Source organism: Caretta caretta, chromosome 2 (assembly GCF_965140235.1).
Source record: "Caretta caretta isolate rCarCar2 chromosome 2, rCarCar1.hap1, whole genome shotgun sequence".
In the NCBI taxonomy this organism is placed as follows: domain Eukaryota; kingdom Metazoa; phylum Chordata; order Testudines; family Cheloniidae; genus Caretta; species Caretta caretta.
In genome coordinates this window covers 158,667,197-158,687,209 of record NC_134207.1, presented here as the reverse complement: position 1 = coordinate 158,687,209, position 20,013 = coordinate 158,667,197, and the positions used below count along the sequence as shown (strand labels likewise).

Sequence of the window (20,013 nt, the reverse complement as noted above, 5' to 3'; positions counted from 1 at the left end):
TTGTTTGACAAACGTCTTTGGCATTAGAAATAGTTAATAATTACTGCCTAGCACGTCAGTATTTATATCCCTTTGAAGGGATCCCTTCAACTGTGAGACTACTTCTCAGTTGGTGTATCCTTCAAATTTGACATTTGTCTTCATGAACATTTTGATAGGCCCACAGCTAGAAAGCACCATGCGTCTCTGAAAGGAAATGCCCATGCATGCCTGACCTCTAGCGGTCATTCTGCTAAACTTCACAAAGCATTGAGACTTGTATTAACCTGCTTGGAACTTGCATCTTACTAGATAATGAAGCTAAAAAGAATACCAAATATTATTCTAATACATACATGCATATAGTCATGGATCACCCATGTGTATGAATCTTGCTGCACTGAGAGACTCTTAACAGAATGGAAAGATAGAGAAAAAAAACTAAAGGAAGAAAAATATTAAGTGGTAACATGAGGTAATTTTAACAAGCTTTCAAATCTTCTATGTGCCATCCTTATAGCCACACTAATGTATCAGCCAAGTCTCAGTACTCACCTAACCGATCTGTTTCTACAGGATATTTACAGGGCACAATGGTTCTTCTTAATTTAGGATACTAGTGAAGGATAACGTACTTTCATGAGGACATTTTCAGGAGGGCAGGCTCCCTTTTGTATGCACAATTTGCCCCCATATATTTTGCTCCTGCTTATGACCTGAAGGTGCAACTCCAAATACATGCACCTCTAAGTATCTAATTATGGGTACAAATCAGAGGGGCAAGGACTCAGATTTGTGCCCCCAGTTTGTTTTGCAGGCCCAAAGATACACTCCCACAGCCAGGTATCATCCTGGCTGAAAATATACCCCAGGTAATTTAGGGCCCAGATCATCGTCCCACGGAAATCAATAAAAAAACACCCATTAACTTTTTCAGGGGAGCAGGGTCACATGGCCGCCTTGGCCAACATGCATTGGCTAAGGTTTACTAAGGTTATTGTACAAATCCTAAATACATTCCAGTTTAAAAGCTTGGCAACTCATTTCACAGTGTAAGTTATCGTTAGAAAACAGGCATTTAAAAATTAAATACACGTACAAGCTATTTCATAGCAAATGTTGTTGGAAGGTTGTCACATTGATTGGATGCCAGCCAGTAAGCAAGTTTACTCAGAAAGGAAAAATAGTTGCAAGCAAACTGAAAGTAGCTGGGAGATGTACGAGCTGGTTGCTAGCTGTTGGAACTAGTTTTTAATGGCATTTTCTGTTTGTCCATTCACCTTATTTTTAAGTTATGTTGCATAGCACTGGCTAAGTAACGCAATATTGTTTTCCTCACAATTTCAAAATTCAAAATCCCATTAGCCTGCCATGTTCATCCACTTTGCACTCCTTGGACACAAAGCTTTAACGAATTGAACTGTATTCAGTGCATTTTAATATAAACTAAAAACACAGAATGCAAATGCAATACTTTTTAAACCATGGTATTTAAAAGTGTGTTGTTATTGTATAGGGCTAAGTACTATTTCAGTATTCTTTGTCATTTCTGTATTTTATAGGCTTTTCTCCACCTTCTTACCTTTGCGCTAAGTTTTGTCACTGTAACCATTTGTAGAACTGTCATTGTTACAGTTTTCACTTATCAAAAGTGGGGGGGGGCTGTTTGTATATAATGAAGGAAAAACTGGAACAAATGTCATGGTACCTCAGATATTTAACAGCTCTAGAAAACTGCTGTAAAATTGTTCTGGACTATTGTAACTGTTTTAATAACTGAAGTAAAAGAATGTGAGAAAACTTGCCTGCATTGAAATGCTCTTCTATGCTGGTTGTACTCAAGTGTAATTTTTTTAATGGTGAGAAGATTTTTTTTTTCTTTTTTTTCTTTTTCTCCTCATTTTTGTTCCTACATTTTAGGCTGTCTTCAGAAGTTACTGGCCTGGGGGCTCTGTAATGTATCTCATCTTGCCCTAGTACATTAGCCACCAGACAGGACTTTTCCAAAGCCCCATGAGACAATGATTTCTATGGACTAATCTACAGTGGAATTTCTGCCATTTCTAACTTTCTTATTATTCTGAGACATCAAAATAAATACTACTTTTACTCTTTAAGCAACTGTGCTTCCTAACTCTTGTGTTGCTTTCATTACTGTTCCACTTTAACACTGTTGTGGCTCATACTGTCGAGCAAATTTTGGGGGAGTTAATTTTTGTTGATGTTCATGCTTTGCCTAGTCTGTATAAGAGCATGGGCTGTTAGTATTCTAACTCACTGTATTCAACGATAGACTTGGCGGTAAATTAAAGAAGACTTTTTTATAAATAAATTTTTTTCCTGCTTTAAAACCACATGGTAGCTTTTTGCATACAACTTTTGTGTTGCTCTAAATGCGTTCTTTGGTAATCAGGTTGACAATTGTCTCGTTTAGAAATGGCTTCTCAAAATAATCTCATAGACAAATGGCTTGTTTTCATCAAGGATTAAAGGGTTAATCTCATCACATGTAAGGCCCCAGTGCTCTTTCGGTAGCAGCATAACAAACTGCAGTATCAGCAACATCAAACAGGCCACTAGACGATCCTGGTGGCTGATTTTTTAAAGCACTTACAGACATGACTACATGGGACCAAGCTCTGTCACAGGTTATATTGGGTAGTGTTTTACTCGGCAACTAATCCCGTGTGGATTTAATCGGTCTTCGAGTGGGGTAAATTACTACTCAGAAGGACTGGAGGTGGCAGAATTTGGCCCATAATAATGAGATTTAAAGAACCACTCCCCACCCCTATTTCTCATTTAAGACCAGGATTGATTTTTGATCAGCCAGGGAAGAAAAGCAAACACAGCCAGGTACTGAGTCTGAATGGCCTTTGTTGGTTTCATGCCTCTATTGCTTACAACACTGCACATTGCTTTGGGTGGCAGAGATGCCCAAACTTTATCCACCCAAGGACTGCATTGGAACTATGCCAGCAATCCAAGGGCCATAGTCAATCAAAAATATGTAGTTAACCTCATCTTTCATACGGAGGCTTGGCCCATAGAAACTACTGATTGCGTCATGCAAAGGTCCTTGACTCGTCCAGTGTCCTGTTTGGATCTGATGGAGTGCTGCAAACCGACACCTGTAGCCTCCATGATGGGCTATGCCTTTATATTAAAGATAGGAGTAACCAGGAGCATTGGCTAACTTTGTGGGCTGCACGCTGGCCACCTCTCCTGTAGGGCATTTGCAACTTTTTCATACGTTGCAATACCCTTGGTGACGCTGTGGTTTTGCAGCGCATGCAAGTAATATGAACCAGTCTATATCCAACTCAGCTGAAGAATCCCAGAACCCCTAGCTCAGGCAAGGACTCTTCCTGAAGTCGGTTAGAGTTGCAAGGGCAGGCCCATAAGATGCATGTTTCTGACTCAGTGCCTTGAAAAGGTATCAAGGTGCTGCCTTAGTGGAGCTAGCCACAGCTATGCTTTCAAACCTGTAGGTACATGTTGAAGTCCCTGATAAAATGTTTGTTACGTTAAGACTTATTTTATGCTTTAAATAAGGCAAGTCGTAGTTTCTTTACTGGACATGACCTCCAAGTTCTTGTTTTTTCAAGTGCCACTGACATTTCTCCTGACCTCCAGCATGGTATTAGTGCCTATAAGTAAGTACCTAGCGGCAGTGTTAAATGCTGAGTGGGCGAGGACTGTCTTGCTGTCAGTTGTAGTACTAGGTATGAGCCATCAGGCGTTTGCATTTGTATGACGGTCTTCATACAAACTCTTCCCAAGCACCTTAACAAAGACACTTACAGGCTTCATACAGAAGAGCGGGGGGACTAGAATGAGAAATAAAGCAGCCTAAGCAAGGGCTCACAAGCGAGCTTAAAACCAAGAGCAGGTTTGACAAAGTGGAAAGCTACAGGGCGTCTGTTCCAAAGGGCAGGCGCTCTCCACAGTGGGCTGTGCAAAACCAGTGGTGGGCACTGTGGGGAGTGTGGCTGGAGAGGAGACAGGCTGAGTTGGTGAAAAGCAGGGGACCGATCCTGGCAGGTTTTTCAAAACGAGGAGAAATTCTGGCTAGCTGTTGAAAATGAAGTCGAAGCTAGTGGAATTGTCTGAGAAGGAAGGGTTACGTGGTCACACTTGTGCATGGGTAACGCAAAGCGAGCAGCAGCGTGCTGGGCCTTGGGGCGGGCCCAGAGGCAAGCTGTTGCAGTAACCAAAAGAGGCACGTGAGGCTTGATTTCAGGCAAGGCAGTGGCGTGAACAGACAAATTAGCCTAGGGATGTTATCGAGACAGCATCAGCGGGTATGGTGCTTTGCTGGCAAAGAAAGCCCTGAGAGCTGCTCCACAGAGTTTACAGTCTAGGCCAGACAAAATAGTGTGGGAGCGATGACATCACACAAAAGGTTGGGGGGGGGCAGCAAACCGCAAGTGGGAGAAGGGGAGCCCATCCCCTCCCCCCCACAAACACACACAGAGAAAGGCAAACTGGTCAGATGCAGCAATATAAAACCATGGACACAAGATCCTTGCAAAAGGTGCACTGAAATCTGCTTTAATGAGGTGAATGTACTTGTGGGCAAGGGATGTGGCTGGTGGGGCGTTGACACAGAGGAATAATTTACATTGCCAACGTTTGGATTTTTTTTTTTTTTTTTGGGTAAAACACTCTAGGCTGCACTAATCCTGCAGGTTCCGTTTACCAAAATACTGTCATTATAAGTCATCTAAATTAGGTCAAGCAGCAGTGGAGGTTCGTTCCCTCGCTAAACCGAAAACGGAACTATGCGGGGCCAACTCGCCTCTTTCTGCTGTGCATACGTTCATGGGCGCAAAGAATGTTCACAGGAACAGACCACCCGCTGTTGGCGTCAGCTTCTGCACCCCATCCCGTGACTTGTTAAAAGAAATCCCCCACTGGGCCGTGCCCTGTGTATTAATGCATAGCTTCTACAGAGCATTTTTCAGCTCTGAATCGCAAAGGCTGTCAGCTAGAGCATGACTCATGCTGCTAGGTCTCAAAAGGCACAATACTCAAGTACAGTGAAAGCAATTTAGGGCTGCTTTTTGGTAGCTTTTGTTGTAGCTCAGCAAGCGGGAAGGAGCTTACTGGTCTCAGCATCCAGTTAGAAATACCAAATAGACCTGGAATGACAACCTTCAAATTTGGGCATGGACAGCACAGGCCTTTTATTTGTGGTGGGCAGGTTGATGCCCAGGCTCCTGTGTTTTTGGGTAGGTTTCAGTCAGTGCCCGTATTTAAATTAAGGAAGTTTTTTTGTGTCAAAATTGCCAACTCTTGCTATGTAGACTGGCTTGTGACAGCTACCCACGGCCTCCTCCTGCCTATGAAAATGGGAGAAGTTGAGACAAACTCACCAAGATGAGTCTTCCTGATTCTGAAGATAGCACTGTGCTCTTTTTTCACTCCCAAACATCTGTAAGTTTGCCTTGTTTGAAAACCTCCCTGTAGATGTTTTGAGACACCCTGGGGTGCTAGACACAGTACTCTAATTGACTTTCAATGGGACTCCAATCAGCACCTTTGAAAATCTCCCCTCTTCTTTTGAAACTACAAAGCAAGAATTACCCATTCAAGCTACAAACGTGAGAAGCCTGAAGTTTGAAATCCAGACTAATTTAAAAACTAACGAACTTGTCTTAGAAGTTGAATAGCATGTTTTCTTGCACAAGTGGCCTTGAAGTGGTAATTGTTTGAATGGTTAATAACCCAATGTATCCACTATTGGTTTTTGTATGAAAGTTTACTTTATCTATAGTACTGCTTTAACGAGTAATGATAAATTGTTCAGTGTGGCTGATTTTAAGTTCCTGTTTGTGCAAGGCCACTTCTGATACTAGGCTCTGCTAAAAAGGAGGTTTGAGTCCTGCCTTGCTGGCACACTAATAGATAAAAATTCCAGTTCTAGAGGTCACTCTTAACATCACCACAATAGACCTTTTCTAGAAGCTTCCTGAGTAAGAGCTGAAGTACTGGACAACTTCTCTTGTCCCATTATTCTCCTTGAAAATTGTGTCTACTAGGGCAATTGTTTCTATGAATGATGGAGCTCTTAAGAGACTGTCCTTTCAAGAAAAAGACATACTGGCCCATTTTCATTCTTAAAGGAACTATCAATAGGACTCAATGCTGTCAAATGCAGCAGTAATTTCAGTTTCTCAGCAATATGCATGATGCTATTGATTGGTTCATTATCGGTTACTTAATGTTGCATGAATTTCCTCCTCTAAGAAACAGAGGGATTAGTTAGGACAGTCCTTTGGCTCACTGGACATGCTTGCCAAGCATTCATAATACCCAAAAGACGACAATTTGTTTAGTTAATGTACTTGGTCTAAGTGCACAAATCTGTTCTAGTTCTGACAGCTAACAAGGATAGGAAAGTAGGTCTATTCTAAAAGAATTAAAAAGATTGCATTAAGATGCAGTAGTATTCTGATTCCAAAGGTAAATACTGACTCTCGAGCTTCCCCCAATTAAACAATCACGAAGATGATAGAGACTTTGCCAGCTGTATTTTTAATGCTCATTTCCCTTCCCCATTCCTTGTACATACAGTAAAAAAGAAATATTCTTCAAACATGCACAAAAAATGAAGAGAACTGAAGCCCACAAAATTATAAAGTTAGACATGCAATATAATTTCAGTTATAAAAATGAAGTGTACATCCATGTTGCTCTATGCAGGCTGTCCTTAGAATCAGCCATGTCTGTTCCACTTTCTCTGATCAGAACATTAAGACCAATGACAAGACAGGCCCTTAATCAAATCAGTCCTTGGAAACATACTAGACCCCCATTGAGAGAGCTAAACAGGACATACAAAAGTTTCTGGTTGTCTAAACACAAGAAACTGGTGTGTTGGCTTCAGCCTACTTCTGCCAAGTATTAGAATAATGCAGTGTTGTACCCATGTTGGTCCCAGGATATTACAGAGAGGAGGCAATATCTTTTATTGAACCAACTTCTGTTGGTGAGAGAGACAGGCTTTTGAGCTACACAGAGCTCTTCTTCAGGTTTGGGAGAGTGAAGTCAAGTCAACCTAAATTATGTTGGAGTACAGCCACTGCAGTAATTAAATCACGTTTGCACGTCCACACTACTCTTCTTGGGTTGGTGGTGCACGTCCTCACCAGGAGCCCTTGCACCGATTTAACTGTCACTGTGGGACATTGTGGCACAGCTACTGAAAGGCAGCAAGTTGATGTAAGCAACGCAGTGACTACACTGAGACTGCATCAACTTAACTACATTGCCGTAAGCTCTACCCCTCTCATGGAGGTGCGGTTATTCATGCCTATCAATACACTTACTGGGGATTGATGCTGCTGCAATCGGTGCAGCAGGGGTTGATTTAGCGGGTCTAGTGAAGACCCACTACATCGACCACAGAGCACTCTCCAGTTAATTTTGTTCTGGTGGAGAACCAGATTTAAGTCGACAGGCGAGCGTCTCCCGTCAATGCAGCACCGTGTACACCCCAGTAAGTTGACCTAAGCTACGTCATCTTCAGCTACTTTATCCACATAGCTGGAGTAGTGTGTAGACAAGGCCTAAATTGATGTAGTGGGCAAGTTACACCAGTGGGAGCTACATTTTAGTGTAGTAAACACTTAGTGTTAGGTCAACGCAAGGCACCTTATGTCAACCTAACTGTAGTGCTGACCAGCCCTTAATCAGAGTATCACAGTCAAGTATGAGGTGGAACAGATTATTTAGCATAAATAGTTAACCTTTCAATGGTCCCTTGAAATGTGTGTTAACTATTTATGCTAAACAATCTGTTCCACCTTCTATTTAACTTTGACACTCTGATTAGGTTTCCCAGACCTAAAGAAGAGCTCTTTGTAAACTCTAAAGCTTGTGTCTCTCACCAAACAGAAGTTGGTTCAATAAAAGATAATAGAGACAAGGTGGGTGAGATAATATCAGAATTAAGAGTCTGTGCAGCTCTCCTTGGTGGACTAGTGGGGCGGTGGGACTAGTGGGGTGGAAAGAGTATGCAGTGGGAAAAAATTGTACATCAGACACTGTCCAGAATGTATGGAAAATGAAGGAAACTGTACTTACAGAAAATAGCAAGACTGCCAGTCATTCAACAAATATTCCCATTGCCTCCATCTTTCTGAGCAGGAACTTTCATTCCTGAACAAGAGGGGAGCTACTCTCACTATTTCACTCATTGCACTATGATATGCATCCAGTAATACTGAAATTCAAAGTATTAATACACTGCCATGTTTATTCTTCGCCAATTAAATTAGTAACTTGCCAATCTGTTCAAGATTTGTTCTAATATAGTTTTTGAATGTTTCTGTTTATAAGTCAGTGACACATGGAAACCATTCTTGCCAAATTTCTGGATATTACCCATGAGAGATTAGTTGCAAAGTTAGACTTGAAAATTTTTTTTAAAGTATTGGTTGTGCTTGTTTTTTGTACTTATTGAGCAAAAAATATCACGAATGCAGACCAGTATATGTGGTCAGAATACAGTGATCCTCTGTTCTGTTAAGGATTGTATGAATTTTACTTTTCACAACTTTATTATAATCACATAGCTGGAATATTGGGAATATGTAAAGTAGCAGAAGTAAAGTAGGCTCAAGAGAATCAAGAGAAACAGTCCTCACACAGAATGTTCATTGTAAAAGATGCTACAAAAGTGACACCTACCTTGAGTGAGCAACAACAGTTTTTCCCTGAAAGAAACACTCTGGTGAGCAGTAGATATAACCTGTGCCCAGACTGGCTTGAATTAATTGTGTGGTAAATTTATTCACTATTCCTTTTTTACTTCCTCTCCAAACCTACCTTGTAATATAACCCCAAACACAAACCTTTTACAAAACCGGAGGTTAAAAAAATAAGCAGACTTTCCACAACTCTACTTCTCGGGACCAAACAGAAAAGTCCATTCAGATTTTCAGAAGTTCCTGCTAGCTCAGTACATTTGAGGGCTTTTAGGGCTTGCAAAACTCAAAAGAGCATATGATTCTTAAAAAATAGAATCTGTCTCATTTAGCCAGGACATACGGAATTTCAGTAAATTCCTTGCTCCCCTTTTGTGTTAACTCAATTTTGTCCTGTTCTCTGGTTCTTAACTTTAAAATGTTATTTACCCATTTGCACACTTGAAAGAAAACAGAATTCCAAGGCTCCCTTGAAAGCTTCCAATATTTACAACTAAAATAAATCAGGTTTATTTTGAAGTTATTCTTCCAGTGCCAACTGGGCTTCCAGTGCAGTGCTCCAAGTTGCTTACCCATTTCATCCCTCTGCTCAAGAGTTTTCAGGCATGTTCCAGTCTGTAATTGCATTAATGAAAACAGATTGAGTTCAGCACAATCTTCTGCAACATGCATGGCCACTGTAGCATGGCAGGAGATCAGAGTATTACAATTTGTCCACAATCTGTTACTCAATGTTTCTGGATTCTTAGGTCATTTACATATCAAAGAGTAAAACTAACAGATCCTGTCTTGGACGACTGACACTGTATTTTACTAGCAATTTCTAAAACATCCTGGACAAAGCAGAGTTTCCTATCTGAAAGGACACTAACACTGTCATCTTGGTTGGTAAGAACTACAGCATAGGACAACTCATAGCTCTGACTTAGTTTGTGTTACACTCCCAGAAGTCTATATTGACTATAAAATTACTTGCTCATTTTAGTAGGAAATTACAATAATAATTTTAATAGGAAAGTTATATTCAAACTTATAAAACATTTACAATGTACAACCTTTACACAAAATAATATTCCATTTTAGACCTACAGAGATTCAGACACTTTTTACAGTTAACCTCATTAGTACCTGCAAGATCCTTCTTAAAAATAAATATTTTAACAAAAACTTCTGATAAAAAGTAGTAATACCACAGATCAATAGAATATTGAGCATGCCACTGAAATGCTACAACAAAGCCCCTTTGACTCTCCAATCTTGAGACAGCAAATCCTGCAATTCTCCTTCATCTTCACTACCAATAGCCTCATCCTCTTTCTCCTGGATTGCTCTTAATCTCATGGCTTCCTTAAATTTATCTTTCATTACATCCTGGCGGTTACGCAGCAGCTCAACACGGCGGTAACATTCACTGTAAAAAGGTAAAAACATTTAGTTAACATTTATGGCCTTTGCCAAATTAAAAAAAAAACAGATTTTCCCACAATACTGGGAGTGCTTCTCCTGTCAAAAAACGTGAAAGACATACAAACGTTAAAATTCAAATAAGCCTTTCACAATAGACCCATATGATTATCTAACATTTTGCTGTAGTCCTATGGAAGCAGACTGAAGAAGTGGAGTGCCTTGGTCATAGCTTTTCTTACAAAGATGTCAAAAGCAACAACAGATCAAATCACAATCCTGTGATAATTTGATTCAAAAATATCAAAGATATGAAACCACTCGGTCAAATTCTGTAGAGAAGGAAAAAAGCTCAAACCAGTCTTTTCAATTTTTGTCTAAGATGTTATTTCACCTGAGGCGGAAAAGGGCGCACATGGATTTTTATTGCTATCTGTTAGGACACACAGAAGTAGTACTTTTAAATGGAAGCCTGGCAAGGTGTTGTAGCCCTGGAACTTCACCATTTAAAGAATGTGTGCTACAGTAAGCCTCTGAACTTGTGTTTGGCCGTCAGATTTTGCATTTGCTTTAAAGTGCAGTTTGACACTGATAACTATGTAAAAATGATAACTCTTACTAGTGAACAGGATCTGTTCCTTCAAATACTAAATTGTATTTGCTTACTTGATTTCAATATGTTTTTTACTTCTTCTCACTCCTATTAGTCCTGCAGATTCAATACAGAGAAAAGAGCTTAAAGCTGGATCCTAATCACGGAGGCAAGCATGGAACACCATACTGTCATGTTTAGAGAGTTACTTTCAAAGTATACCTGCACTTTGTGATACTTCATTTGATCTAGAATACAATCAGTTTTAAAAGGCAGTTGACCTTACACTCCCAAAACTGGATTTCACCAGCTTTACCAGGCCATTTTGGATTGATGCTGAGGAGTGAACCACAATGGCCATTTCTCAACACTCAGTTGTATTACCAATTTTGAAAGCGCACTGGAACACGCACTCAAAGACAGGCTTTAGGAATTGAACACAAAATGTCTAAGGTGCTTCACAGGAGACACTTCCAACTAACACTGAGGATCTACTCCATTTAAGGAGTTTCTCTAGAAAATACAACAGCTTCCAAAAAGCTTCATGGGCTATTTGAACATTGCCTGCATTCAAATATGCTGTTCTAAATAGAACATGAAGCTAAAAGTCTGGCCACATGGACTTCTACTTCAGACAAAATAAATTATCAATAGCAACAACCTTTGCAGCTACCTACAAATTCCTGAATTTGGTCCAACGTAATCATGAGATTTTAAATGGTGATGGTAAAAGGGACTGTTTAAACACCTTCAGGCTTAGTCAAAGCTCTCTCCAGAATTACAAGATCACTGTTGAAGTCGTATCTTTAGTCCCAAAAGCAACTTGACTTGGATATCATCATTAATACCATCTAAGTAGCTGCTAAATCTGCCACACTGGTTAACTATTGCTTCAGTATGAACATCTTTTCACTTAAGGATGGCTGCTAGTTTTTCACTCATCGAAAAAAAAACATCCAACTGGAAACTAGTCCTTTCCTTTCAATCAATAGCTTTGTCATGAATTGTAAATGTAACACAAAGTGACTGATTTACAGGACCATAAAATGTCAAACTAAGCTGTATTCATTGATCCTGCTGAAGCTTAAACTAGTTGTGTCCAACTGTTTCAATGGAACACTGCAGCTAGTGAGGGTTCACCTGATAAGGTTTATCATTCAGCAGACATTTTCAAATAATTGTCATGAGAAGCAAGGGTCCGGTTAGTCACCAAGAATTAAGACATGAATCTCCATATGAAAATTATGTTCCTAATTTTTTTGTTCAGTCTACTAAACATTGTTTAAGAGTTTGGTTCTCAAATATAGTCAGTTCACTGGAGTTCTACATGATGCAGAATCCACAGATGGAGCATGGGAAAAAGTGAACCTTGTTCAAAGGGTTTAATGAAATTTGATCTCTTCCTGTAGTTTACTGGGCGGCTCTGCCCTTACCTACTGTTTTCAGAGCTCTCAGTGCAGTCTGTCTTAGTAAACACCGGTATAATGCTACCACCCAAATCAATCATTTTATTTAAAAGGTTTTACTGTCAGGAAACCAACTGTTTTTAAAATTCAAACACTTTGATCAGTGAATATTTAAAAGTATTGCCATGATAGGTTACAGATGAAATGTCTACTCATTCTCAGGGGTGGGTGGGGGGAAGGGGGGAAATCAGAAAGCAAAGTTTGAGAAAGACCCATCTACTTACATCTGCTCATCAATTTCTCCAATCTGACGATCCAAACGTCCCTCCTCATCCTCTTCTGCCACTATTGCTTCTGAAACCTAAACCAGAAAAGCTGTGAATAAGTTCAGCCCCATTCAATCTTTCTTTCCAGTAAAAGAGCAGTACTGGAAACTAAAAGCAAGAGATTAAAGTATGTTGTAACAAAGTCACAATCCTATGTAGATCTTCCCTCCTCCAAGAGGTATGTTAATGGGACACACAGGAAAAGTCTTTGTGACTTGGGCTAAAGTTCAGTGAAAAGGACAGAACAAAATGCTACACCAAATCCCTAACTAGTCTAGCTCCTTCTTTTGAATTTTTTAGTTCAATATTAAATATTGTTTTGAAACAGAATATAAAACCAAATACATCCATCGAAAGGCTAAGATGCAACAGCACATATACATCAACATTTGGTGTTTACCAATTATGTACAATAAGCCTGTTAGAAGTATTAAAATACCCACTTGATCCCAATGTATTTCTAACCTGTTATTTTTTTCAGCATATACTTTCTCAAATCTGAATGTCTGGGAGAGGCTATGCAACCAATGGTCCACGCATAATTGAGAAGATTCCTTCCTATGCTGAAGAATTGTTTGAATGGTTAATAACCAAATGTATCCACTATTGGTTTTTGTATGAAAGTTTACTTTATCTATAGTACTGCTTTAACGAGTAATGATAAATTGTTCAGCACCAGTTTTCTTAGCAGTTATTTATAATCAATTATTTTCAATTCAAAGGTTTAAAAACATTAAAGGCAGCAAATGAGAATACCAGGTATCTATCACAATGTCTGTACAGTGTACATCAGGAAGGTGTAAAATCGGACTCTGATACAAGGTTTCCTGCAACCCTAAGAAGTAAGGCATTAGAATATTGAAAAACTGGGGCCAATCAGGATGTGGTCTGTGTAAATTCCTCTAAAACATTCCCTACTTTAGGGGTGTTTGTCAAGTTTAAGTTCACCACAAAACAAACACTCTTATAGCTTTTACAGGGATTAAGGTGTTTAGAAAGAGGTAATTTTCAGATTTTAAAATTAAATGTTTCTGAAGCAGCAGCTAGGAATATGGTCCATTGACTGCAGATGGGAAACTGTCAAGGTGTGCCTGCTATCTCACTTAAATCCAGCCTAGTGTATTTAATTAGACAGGTTTGTCATCAAAAGCTCTTTCCACTTAACTTTTCCTTGAGTGTAAAATGCAGGGACCTTTCGCTCAGCTGTAAAGTGTGTTTAACTGCACACTGCATTGTGACAAGCAGTCGTCAAATACAGTATGTCACTCACTCTGCCAAGCTGCATGAAATGGTTGTTTTTCCAATTATGTACTGTATTTAGAAGCGATAAAGAGATTCCACTACTCACTGTGTTGACTTGTCGCATTGCCTTCTGAAATTCGTCCCACTCTTTGTCCATCTGATCCTTCGGAGCATCAACCTTTCGCACCTAGTGAATGTGAAAAACCAAAATTCTTTAGTAACTGCCTAATGATTCTCGCTGGTGTTCTAAAACCAATAGGAGAAACAAAACATATATTCTGCTATTTACTAAGAAAGTTTTGACAGCAAGTAAATGCTTTGTCTCAAATAATGCATATGAACAAACAGCCATCTTTCATGATTTTGAAAAGAAAATCTGATTCTAGACCTAGATGGAAAAAACCTGCCTGTACAAAATGTATGATTACAATATTGAGGGAAAGCAGGTGACCATGAATGGATGGCACAGGATGTTAGGCCAGGTTGCTTTCAACATCCCAATCTGGTAATATGATAGCTTCTATTTTTGACTGTTTTCAATGTCCAGTTACTTGCATGGTATTATATTTTGTGAATCACCATCTGTCCAATAGTATACCGCAGTCTTAGTGGTTTTTTTGAGATATCTGCCTTTAAAAAAAAAAAGGCAAATGAACCAAACAATCAAAGACTGTAACAGAAATGCCCATGACTCTCAATTAGGTCTCTCACCAGAGATTGTGACATGAATCATGTGCTTGATGAATAATAATGTCTGGGTCACCATTCTTTACTCTGTGCTACTTTAGGATGAGTAATGGAGCTAAGAGGAACTAAACAGTTTGAAGAAGATTTGTGGATCCTCCTTTCTAGTTCAGCTTTCTTTTCCTTTTATCCATTCCTGTCTTTTACCAATATGGCAATCCTTATAATGTAAAATGGCCAGTCATTTACATGCTTTGTTCTTGATCGATTAGACAATATGCAACAGTATAAAATAAGTCATTATTAACTGAGGAGTTTGAAAGCAAACTACATACTGGGAGATCTAACACTTCCATCATTCCATAGTTCTGTTTTGTGGTTATTCCTATCATGGTTACATGTATTGTACTGTTACGTACGGTGGTTTTGCCTTTTGTAAGTCATGACTATTTGTATTTCTTATAATAAACTTAAACACGAACAAGACAGAATTATTTTTCCTTGAAGTGTGTATCTGATCAAACATTTAAATGCATTAGTAACCCCTGATATTAATACCAGATTTCAAAGAGCTGTTTTTAAATACACAAAACCAGAGAAAATTGCAAAAACAGGCAGCATCTCTGAACATTTTGTCTATGATTCCTGCCAAGAATCACTGTAACAGTCTGAGATTACAGTGCCACCAACGTGGTGGTGGTACTCCTCTCCATATGAGCTAAACTGGAAAGAGTTAATTAGCAAGAGCTTTGTGCCACTGGCAGCGAACAAATAAAGCAACAGTTCCTTTCAATGCCTACATGCTTGTGAATTGTGTTAAGAACCTGGGTCAAAGAGAGACCACTACCTAGCACTGCCCGTGCACTGGCAGACGTCCTGCCTGAAGACTGTCCCTTGCACACAGCATCCATCACCTGCAGGACTCTCTCCCCTCTTCCACTTGCACATCACTCGAATCACAGCTCTAGACACCACTATCATAGCCCCAACCCCTAGCACCTCATCTACACCAGCAACACAAAGGGTTCATTTTAAAATAACCATTTATTTTAAGTTTCCCCCAAGTAGGGATCAAACTTCTAAGCACTCTACACATTATACTATGTACGTTATTCTGGTGCAGACAACATGAAGCGCTTAATCATCTTGTGGCTCCTGCAGGGCTCATGTGGAATGGCAGGAAAAATACCACTGAGGCTAGTGCTACTGCAGGTAACAGCATACATGTAAGTTTGAGATGCCAGTGTTCAGTCCTCATAACAAGGCTAACATCTCAGGTGCCAAGCATGGTTATTGCAGTTCTATCAGCAAGCTCTGAAATTACTTTTCTGCAGTAGAGCAATTCATGGCTTACCAAAAAAAAGCTACCCTTCTCAACTATATTCTTCAAAATTAAGTAGCCCCATTTCCAGGTGCATGAAGAAACCTATTGTGCACGCCACATGCAAGCATAGCTAGAAGCATGGCTGGTGCTGAAAGTATCCCACCAGAGAAAATAAAATAGTTTCAGGCTGGTAAAGATCAGAGGGGGCTTGAGGAGGGATACAAAAAATAAAACAAGAGGCTGCTTTCTAGCAGCGTTCCTTATTGTTGTGTTATATTAATATATCTCTTCTTCTATACATACAAGCGTGTAATCAGGAGACATTAAAAACATCCACGGCATCATCTCACACTAAGACGGAAGGTGGCTACAAGTATTTGCTTTATAAGCCATGTGGTAAAGTCATTAACATACCAAGAGTGTTCATAATTCTCAGGCATGTTCAATACAGAGACATATTCAGTGAAAAGAAAGAATTTTCCACAAATTTTCCTGCCCATCACATGGTTTGCCAATTTAACAAAGCAATATTAGAGTGTGCAGATGTGCACAGCTATCAAATTTGCAGTCAATTTTACATACAAATGTAAAAATATATTCTCTTGCATATCTTCCAAACAAGTTATGCTATTTTCATGAGTGAATACAAAATAAGGGCATCACTTGGTATACAAGATGTTGCAAATTTGGACCAGAACAAAATTTCACCTTTTATGGTGATTTTGGCCCCAAACCTCTCATGACCCCTCTCCCCCAGCCAAAAAATGTTTTCTACTGGGGCAGCAAAGAGAAAGGGTGAGAGCTAGCTTGCTGTTTGAGTGGGCTAGTATTGTAAGTAGATTAATGTACATCTTCACTCCTAACATCCAGTTGACATTTTAGCCTCAATAAAACTTCCTTTAAACCATGAGAAAGCTGTATTGCAAACAACTGCTTAGAATAAACTCAGTCTGAAAGGATGCTCAGACCCCATGTATATTGTTAGCACTCTTCCCTTCCATGTCCTTATATTAATATACATTGAATATAGAATTGTTGGAGTGGAAGGGACCTCAAGGGTCCTCTAGTCCAGTTCAGGACTAAGTATTATCTAGACCATCCTTGACAGGTGTTTGTCTAACCTGCACTGAAAAATCTCCAATGATGGAGATTCCATAACCTCCCTAGGCAATTTATTCCAGTGCTTAATCACCCTGACAGTTCGGATGTTTTTCCTAATGTCCAAACTAAACCTCCCTTGCTGACGAGAAGCAATTTAAGCTCATTGCTTCTCATCCTATCCTCAGAGGTTAAGAAGAATTCTTCTCCCTCCTCCTTGTAACAACCTTTTATGTACTTGAAAACTGTTATGTCCCCTCTCAGTCTTCTCTTTTCCAGAATAAACAAACCCAATTTTTTCAATCGTCCCTCATAAGTCATGTTTTCTAGACCTTTAATCGTTGTTGCTCTTCTCTGGACTTTCCCCAATTTGGCCACATCTTTCCTGAAATGTGGTGCCCAAAACTGGACATAATACTCCAACTGAGGCCTAATCAAGGCCGAGTAGAGCGGAAGAATTACTTCCTCATGTCTTGCTTACAACTCTCCTGCTAATTCATCCCAGAATTATGTTTGCTGCTTTTTGCAACAGTGTTACACTGTTCACTTGTATTTAGCTTGTGATCCGTGATGAACCCAAGATCCCTTTCTGTAATACTCCTTCCTATGCAGTCATTTCCCATTTTGTGTGTGTGCACCTGATTGTTTCTTCCTAAGTGGTGTATTTTGCATTTGTCCTTAATGAATTTCATCCTATTTACTTCAGATGATTACTCCAGTTTGTCCAGATCTCCTTGAATTTTAATCCTATCCTCCAAAACAGTGGTTCTCATCCAGAGGTCTGGGGTCCCCTGTGGGGGCACAAGCAGGTTTTAGGGGGTCTGCCAAGCAGGGCTGGCGATAGACTCGCTAGAGCCCAGGGCAGAAAGCTAAAGCCCCGCCATGTGGGACTGCAGCCCAGGGCCTCAAGCCCATCACCCAGGGCTGAAGCCAAAGCCTGAGGAACTTAGCTTCACGGTGCCCTCTGTGGCAAGGGGCCCTGGGAAATTGCCCTCCTTGCTACTCCCCTAATGCCGGCCCTGGATTTTATATGCACAAAACCATTTGTTGTGGCACACATGGGCTGTGGAGTTTTTATAGCATGTTGGGGGGCCTCAGAAAAACATTGAGAACCCCTGCTCCAAAGCACTTGCAACCTCTCCCAGCTTGGTATCATCCACAAACTTTATAAATGTACTCTCTATGCCATTATCTAACTCACTGATGAAGATATTAAACAGAACTGGACCCAGAACTGATCTCTGCGGAACCCCCACCGCGATATGCCCTTCCAACTTGACTGTGAACTGCAGATAACTACTCTCTGGGAACGGTTTTCCAACCAGTTATGCACCCACCTTATAGTAGCTTCATCTAGGTGGTAGTTCTCTAGTTTGTTTATGAGAAGGTCATGCAAGACAGTATAAAAAGCCTTACTAAAGTCAAGCTATACCACATCTAATGCTTCTCCCCTATCCACAAGGCTTGTTACCCTCTCAAAGAAAACTATTAGGTTGATTTGACACTATTTGTTCTTGACAAATCCATGCTGATTGTTACTCATCAACTTATTATCTTCTAGGTGTTTGTAAATTGATTGCTTAATTATTTGCTGCATTATCTTTCCCAGTACTAAAGTTAAGCTAACTGGTCTGTAATTCTCCAATTTGTCTTTATTTCCCTTTTCATAGATTGGAAAAGGGCAAATATAGTGCCAGTCCTCTGGAATCATTCCCATCTTCCATGACTTCTTGAAGATAATCACTAATGGCTCAGATATCTCCTCAATCAGCTCCTTGAGTATTCTAGGAGGTATTTCATCAAGCCCTGGTGACTTGAAGACATCTAACTTATCTAAGTAATTTTTAACTTGTTCTTTATCTATTTTAGTCTCTGATCCTACCTCATTTTCAGTGGCATTCACTATGTTAGATGTCCAATCGCTACTAATCTCTTCGGTGAAAACTGAAAAAAAAGTTTAGCACTTCTGCCATTTCCACATTTTCTGTTATTGTCCCCCGCCTCCATTAAGTAATGGGCCTACCCTGTCCTTGGTCTTCCTCTTGCTTCTAATACTTTCACATACATCAATGCGAAACCATTTAATTGGTCATTCTCACTTATTTTGATCTGAAAGGTTCACCCACTACTCTGAGTATTACTAAGTCTGAAGAAAAAACAAACAAAAGGATCAATTACCCTTGCATCCACCTCAGGATCATCAAAGAATCCCTCTGGTAAAGCTTCTGCAGTGTTTTCTTTCCTGAAATGTTAAAATAATGAACGGTTATCTTGATCTAGTGCTTATTACTCTGATCTTTAATTCCACAGATAAAATGTCAAGAGCAAAGACCAGTATATTTTTGATGAACATGTAAAAAAAAAAAAAAAAAGCATTTCTTCTCCACATGCAGCACCAGCTGGATGTTAATCTCAACAAAATTTGTTTCTACAGCTAAATCTTATCAAACACACAAGGAGCTGATTAGATAATAGGTTTGGGTCAATATTCCAGAACTCAAAGAGCTGGAAGTTAGGCTCTTAGGTGTTTTCAAAAGTAGTGAGCACCCAAATGCTTTCCCATTACATTAGGTTCCTATTTTTGAAAATCTTTTGGAATGCTTAAAACAAGACAGCTTGCTGTAAGTGAGACAAATCTTTATACAACAAATAAATGTGTTTTCCTTTTAACTGTTCAAAGGAACAGACCTAAATATAGTCAAAGTTATGTATATTATCTGGAAGACTGAAACTTATTTGCATTTCCTCTTAACATTTGATCTGATTAATTTACCTTTCCACTACCTTTTCTTGAACTTCTGCTTTCTGAATGGACCCTGAATGGGAGACTATGGGAGCAGCTGTCATTTTGTTGTCAAAGAAATCTACAAGAAAAGACAAGCACAACCTTACGTACAAAGGAACAATGGTTCAAGCTTCTACATAAAGTTTTGACTAAAAAGAGGAATTTAAATTAGCACCATTTGTGTTAATCAAGAAACAAAACTAGCCAATTAATACTCCACCAGGTGGCTCAAATAATTAGTATGTTGTACGCATTATTACATATTTGAATTCTATGAACATCACTGCAATAAAAGATAATTGCAACATAAAATTACTGGGATGCTAGGAAAATATTGTATAATGACAGCAATTGGCAAGAATCTTTTTCACATGGGTAACTTTAGCACAGTCAACTGACAAAAATCATACTTCCATAAATATACCAGATAAGAAAATTAACAAGGAGAAAACCCCCAAA

At 39.4% G+C, this 20,013-nt stretch overlaps 2 protein-coding genes across 35 annotated transcripts in view; one reads left to right on the top strand and one right to left on the bottom strand.

Moving 5' to 3' along the window:
- The window catches only part of LOC125631898 (poly(rC)-binding protein 3-like), a 724,175-nt gene extending 709,337 nt beyond the window's left edge, over positions 1 to 14,838 (top strand). For 30 of the 34 annotated variants that reach the window (XM_075125555.1, XM_075125556.1, XM_075125538.1 and 27 more), the window contains one exon: positions 1 to 1,805. This exon is cut by the window's left edge and continues 931 nt beyond it. Coding sequence is in view for 4 of the 34 variants with exons in the window: in XM_048839341.2 (XP_048695298.1) it covers positions 12,903 to 12,963 (61 nt within the window). In the remaining 30 variants the exon portion in view is untranslated. Of the gene's footprint in view, positions 1,806 to 1,899; positions 2,331 to 12,902 lie in introns of those variants that run through there. The other 4 variants (XM_048839342.2, XM_048839343.2, XM_048839344.2 and 1 more) reach the window with 2 other exon arrangements.
- Positions 6,501 to 20,013, bottom strand: part of ZNF830 (zinc finger protein 830) — a 31,456-nt gene continuing 17,943 nt past the window's right edge. The window contains exons 6-10 of the mRNA XM_075125559.1: positions 19,543 to 19,633; positions 18,948 to 19,011; positions 13,770 to 13,850; positions 12,380 to 12,456; positions 6,501 to 10,104 (exon numbers count right to left, since the gene is read on the bottom strand). Of these exons, the coding sequence (XP_074981660.1) occupies positions 9,921 to 10,104; positions 12,380 to 12,456; positions 13,770 to 13,850; positions 18,948 to 19,011; positions 19,543 to 19,633 (497 nt within the window). The 3' untranslated portion in view covers positions 6,501 to 9,920. The remainder of the gene's footprint in view (positions 10,105 to 12,379; positions 12,457 to 13,769; positions 13,851 to 18,947; positions 19,012 to 19,542; positions 19,634 to 20,013) is intronic.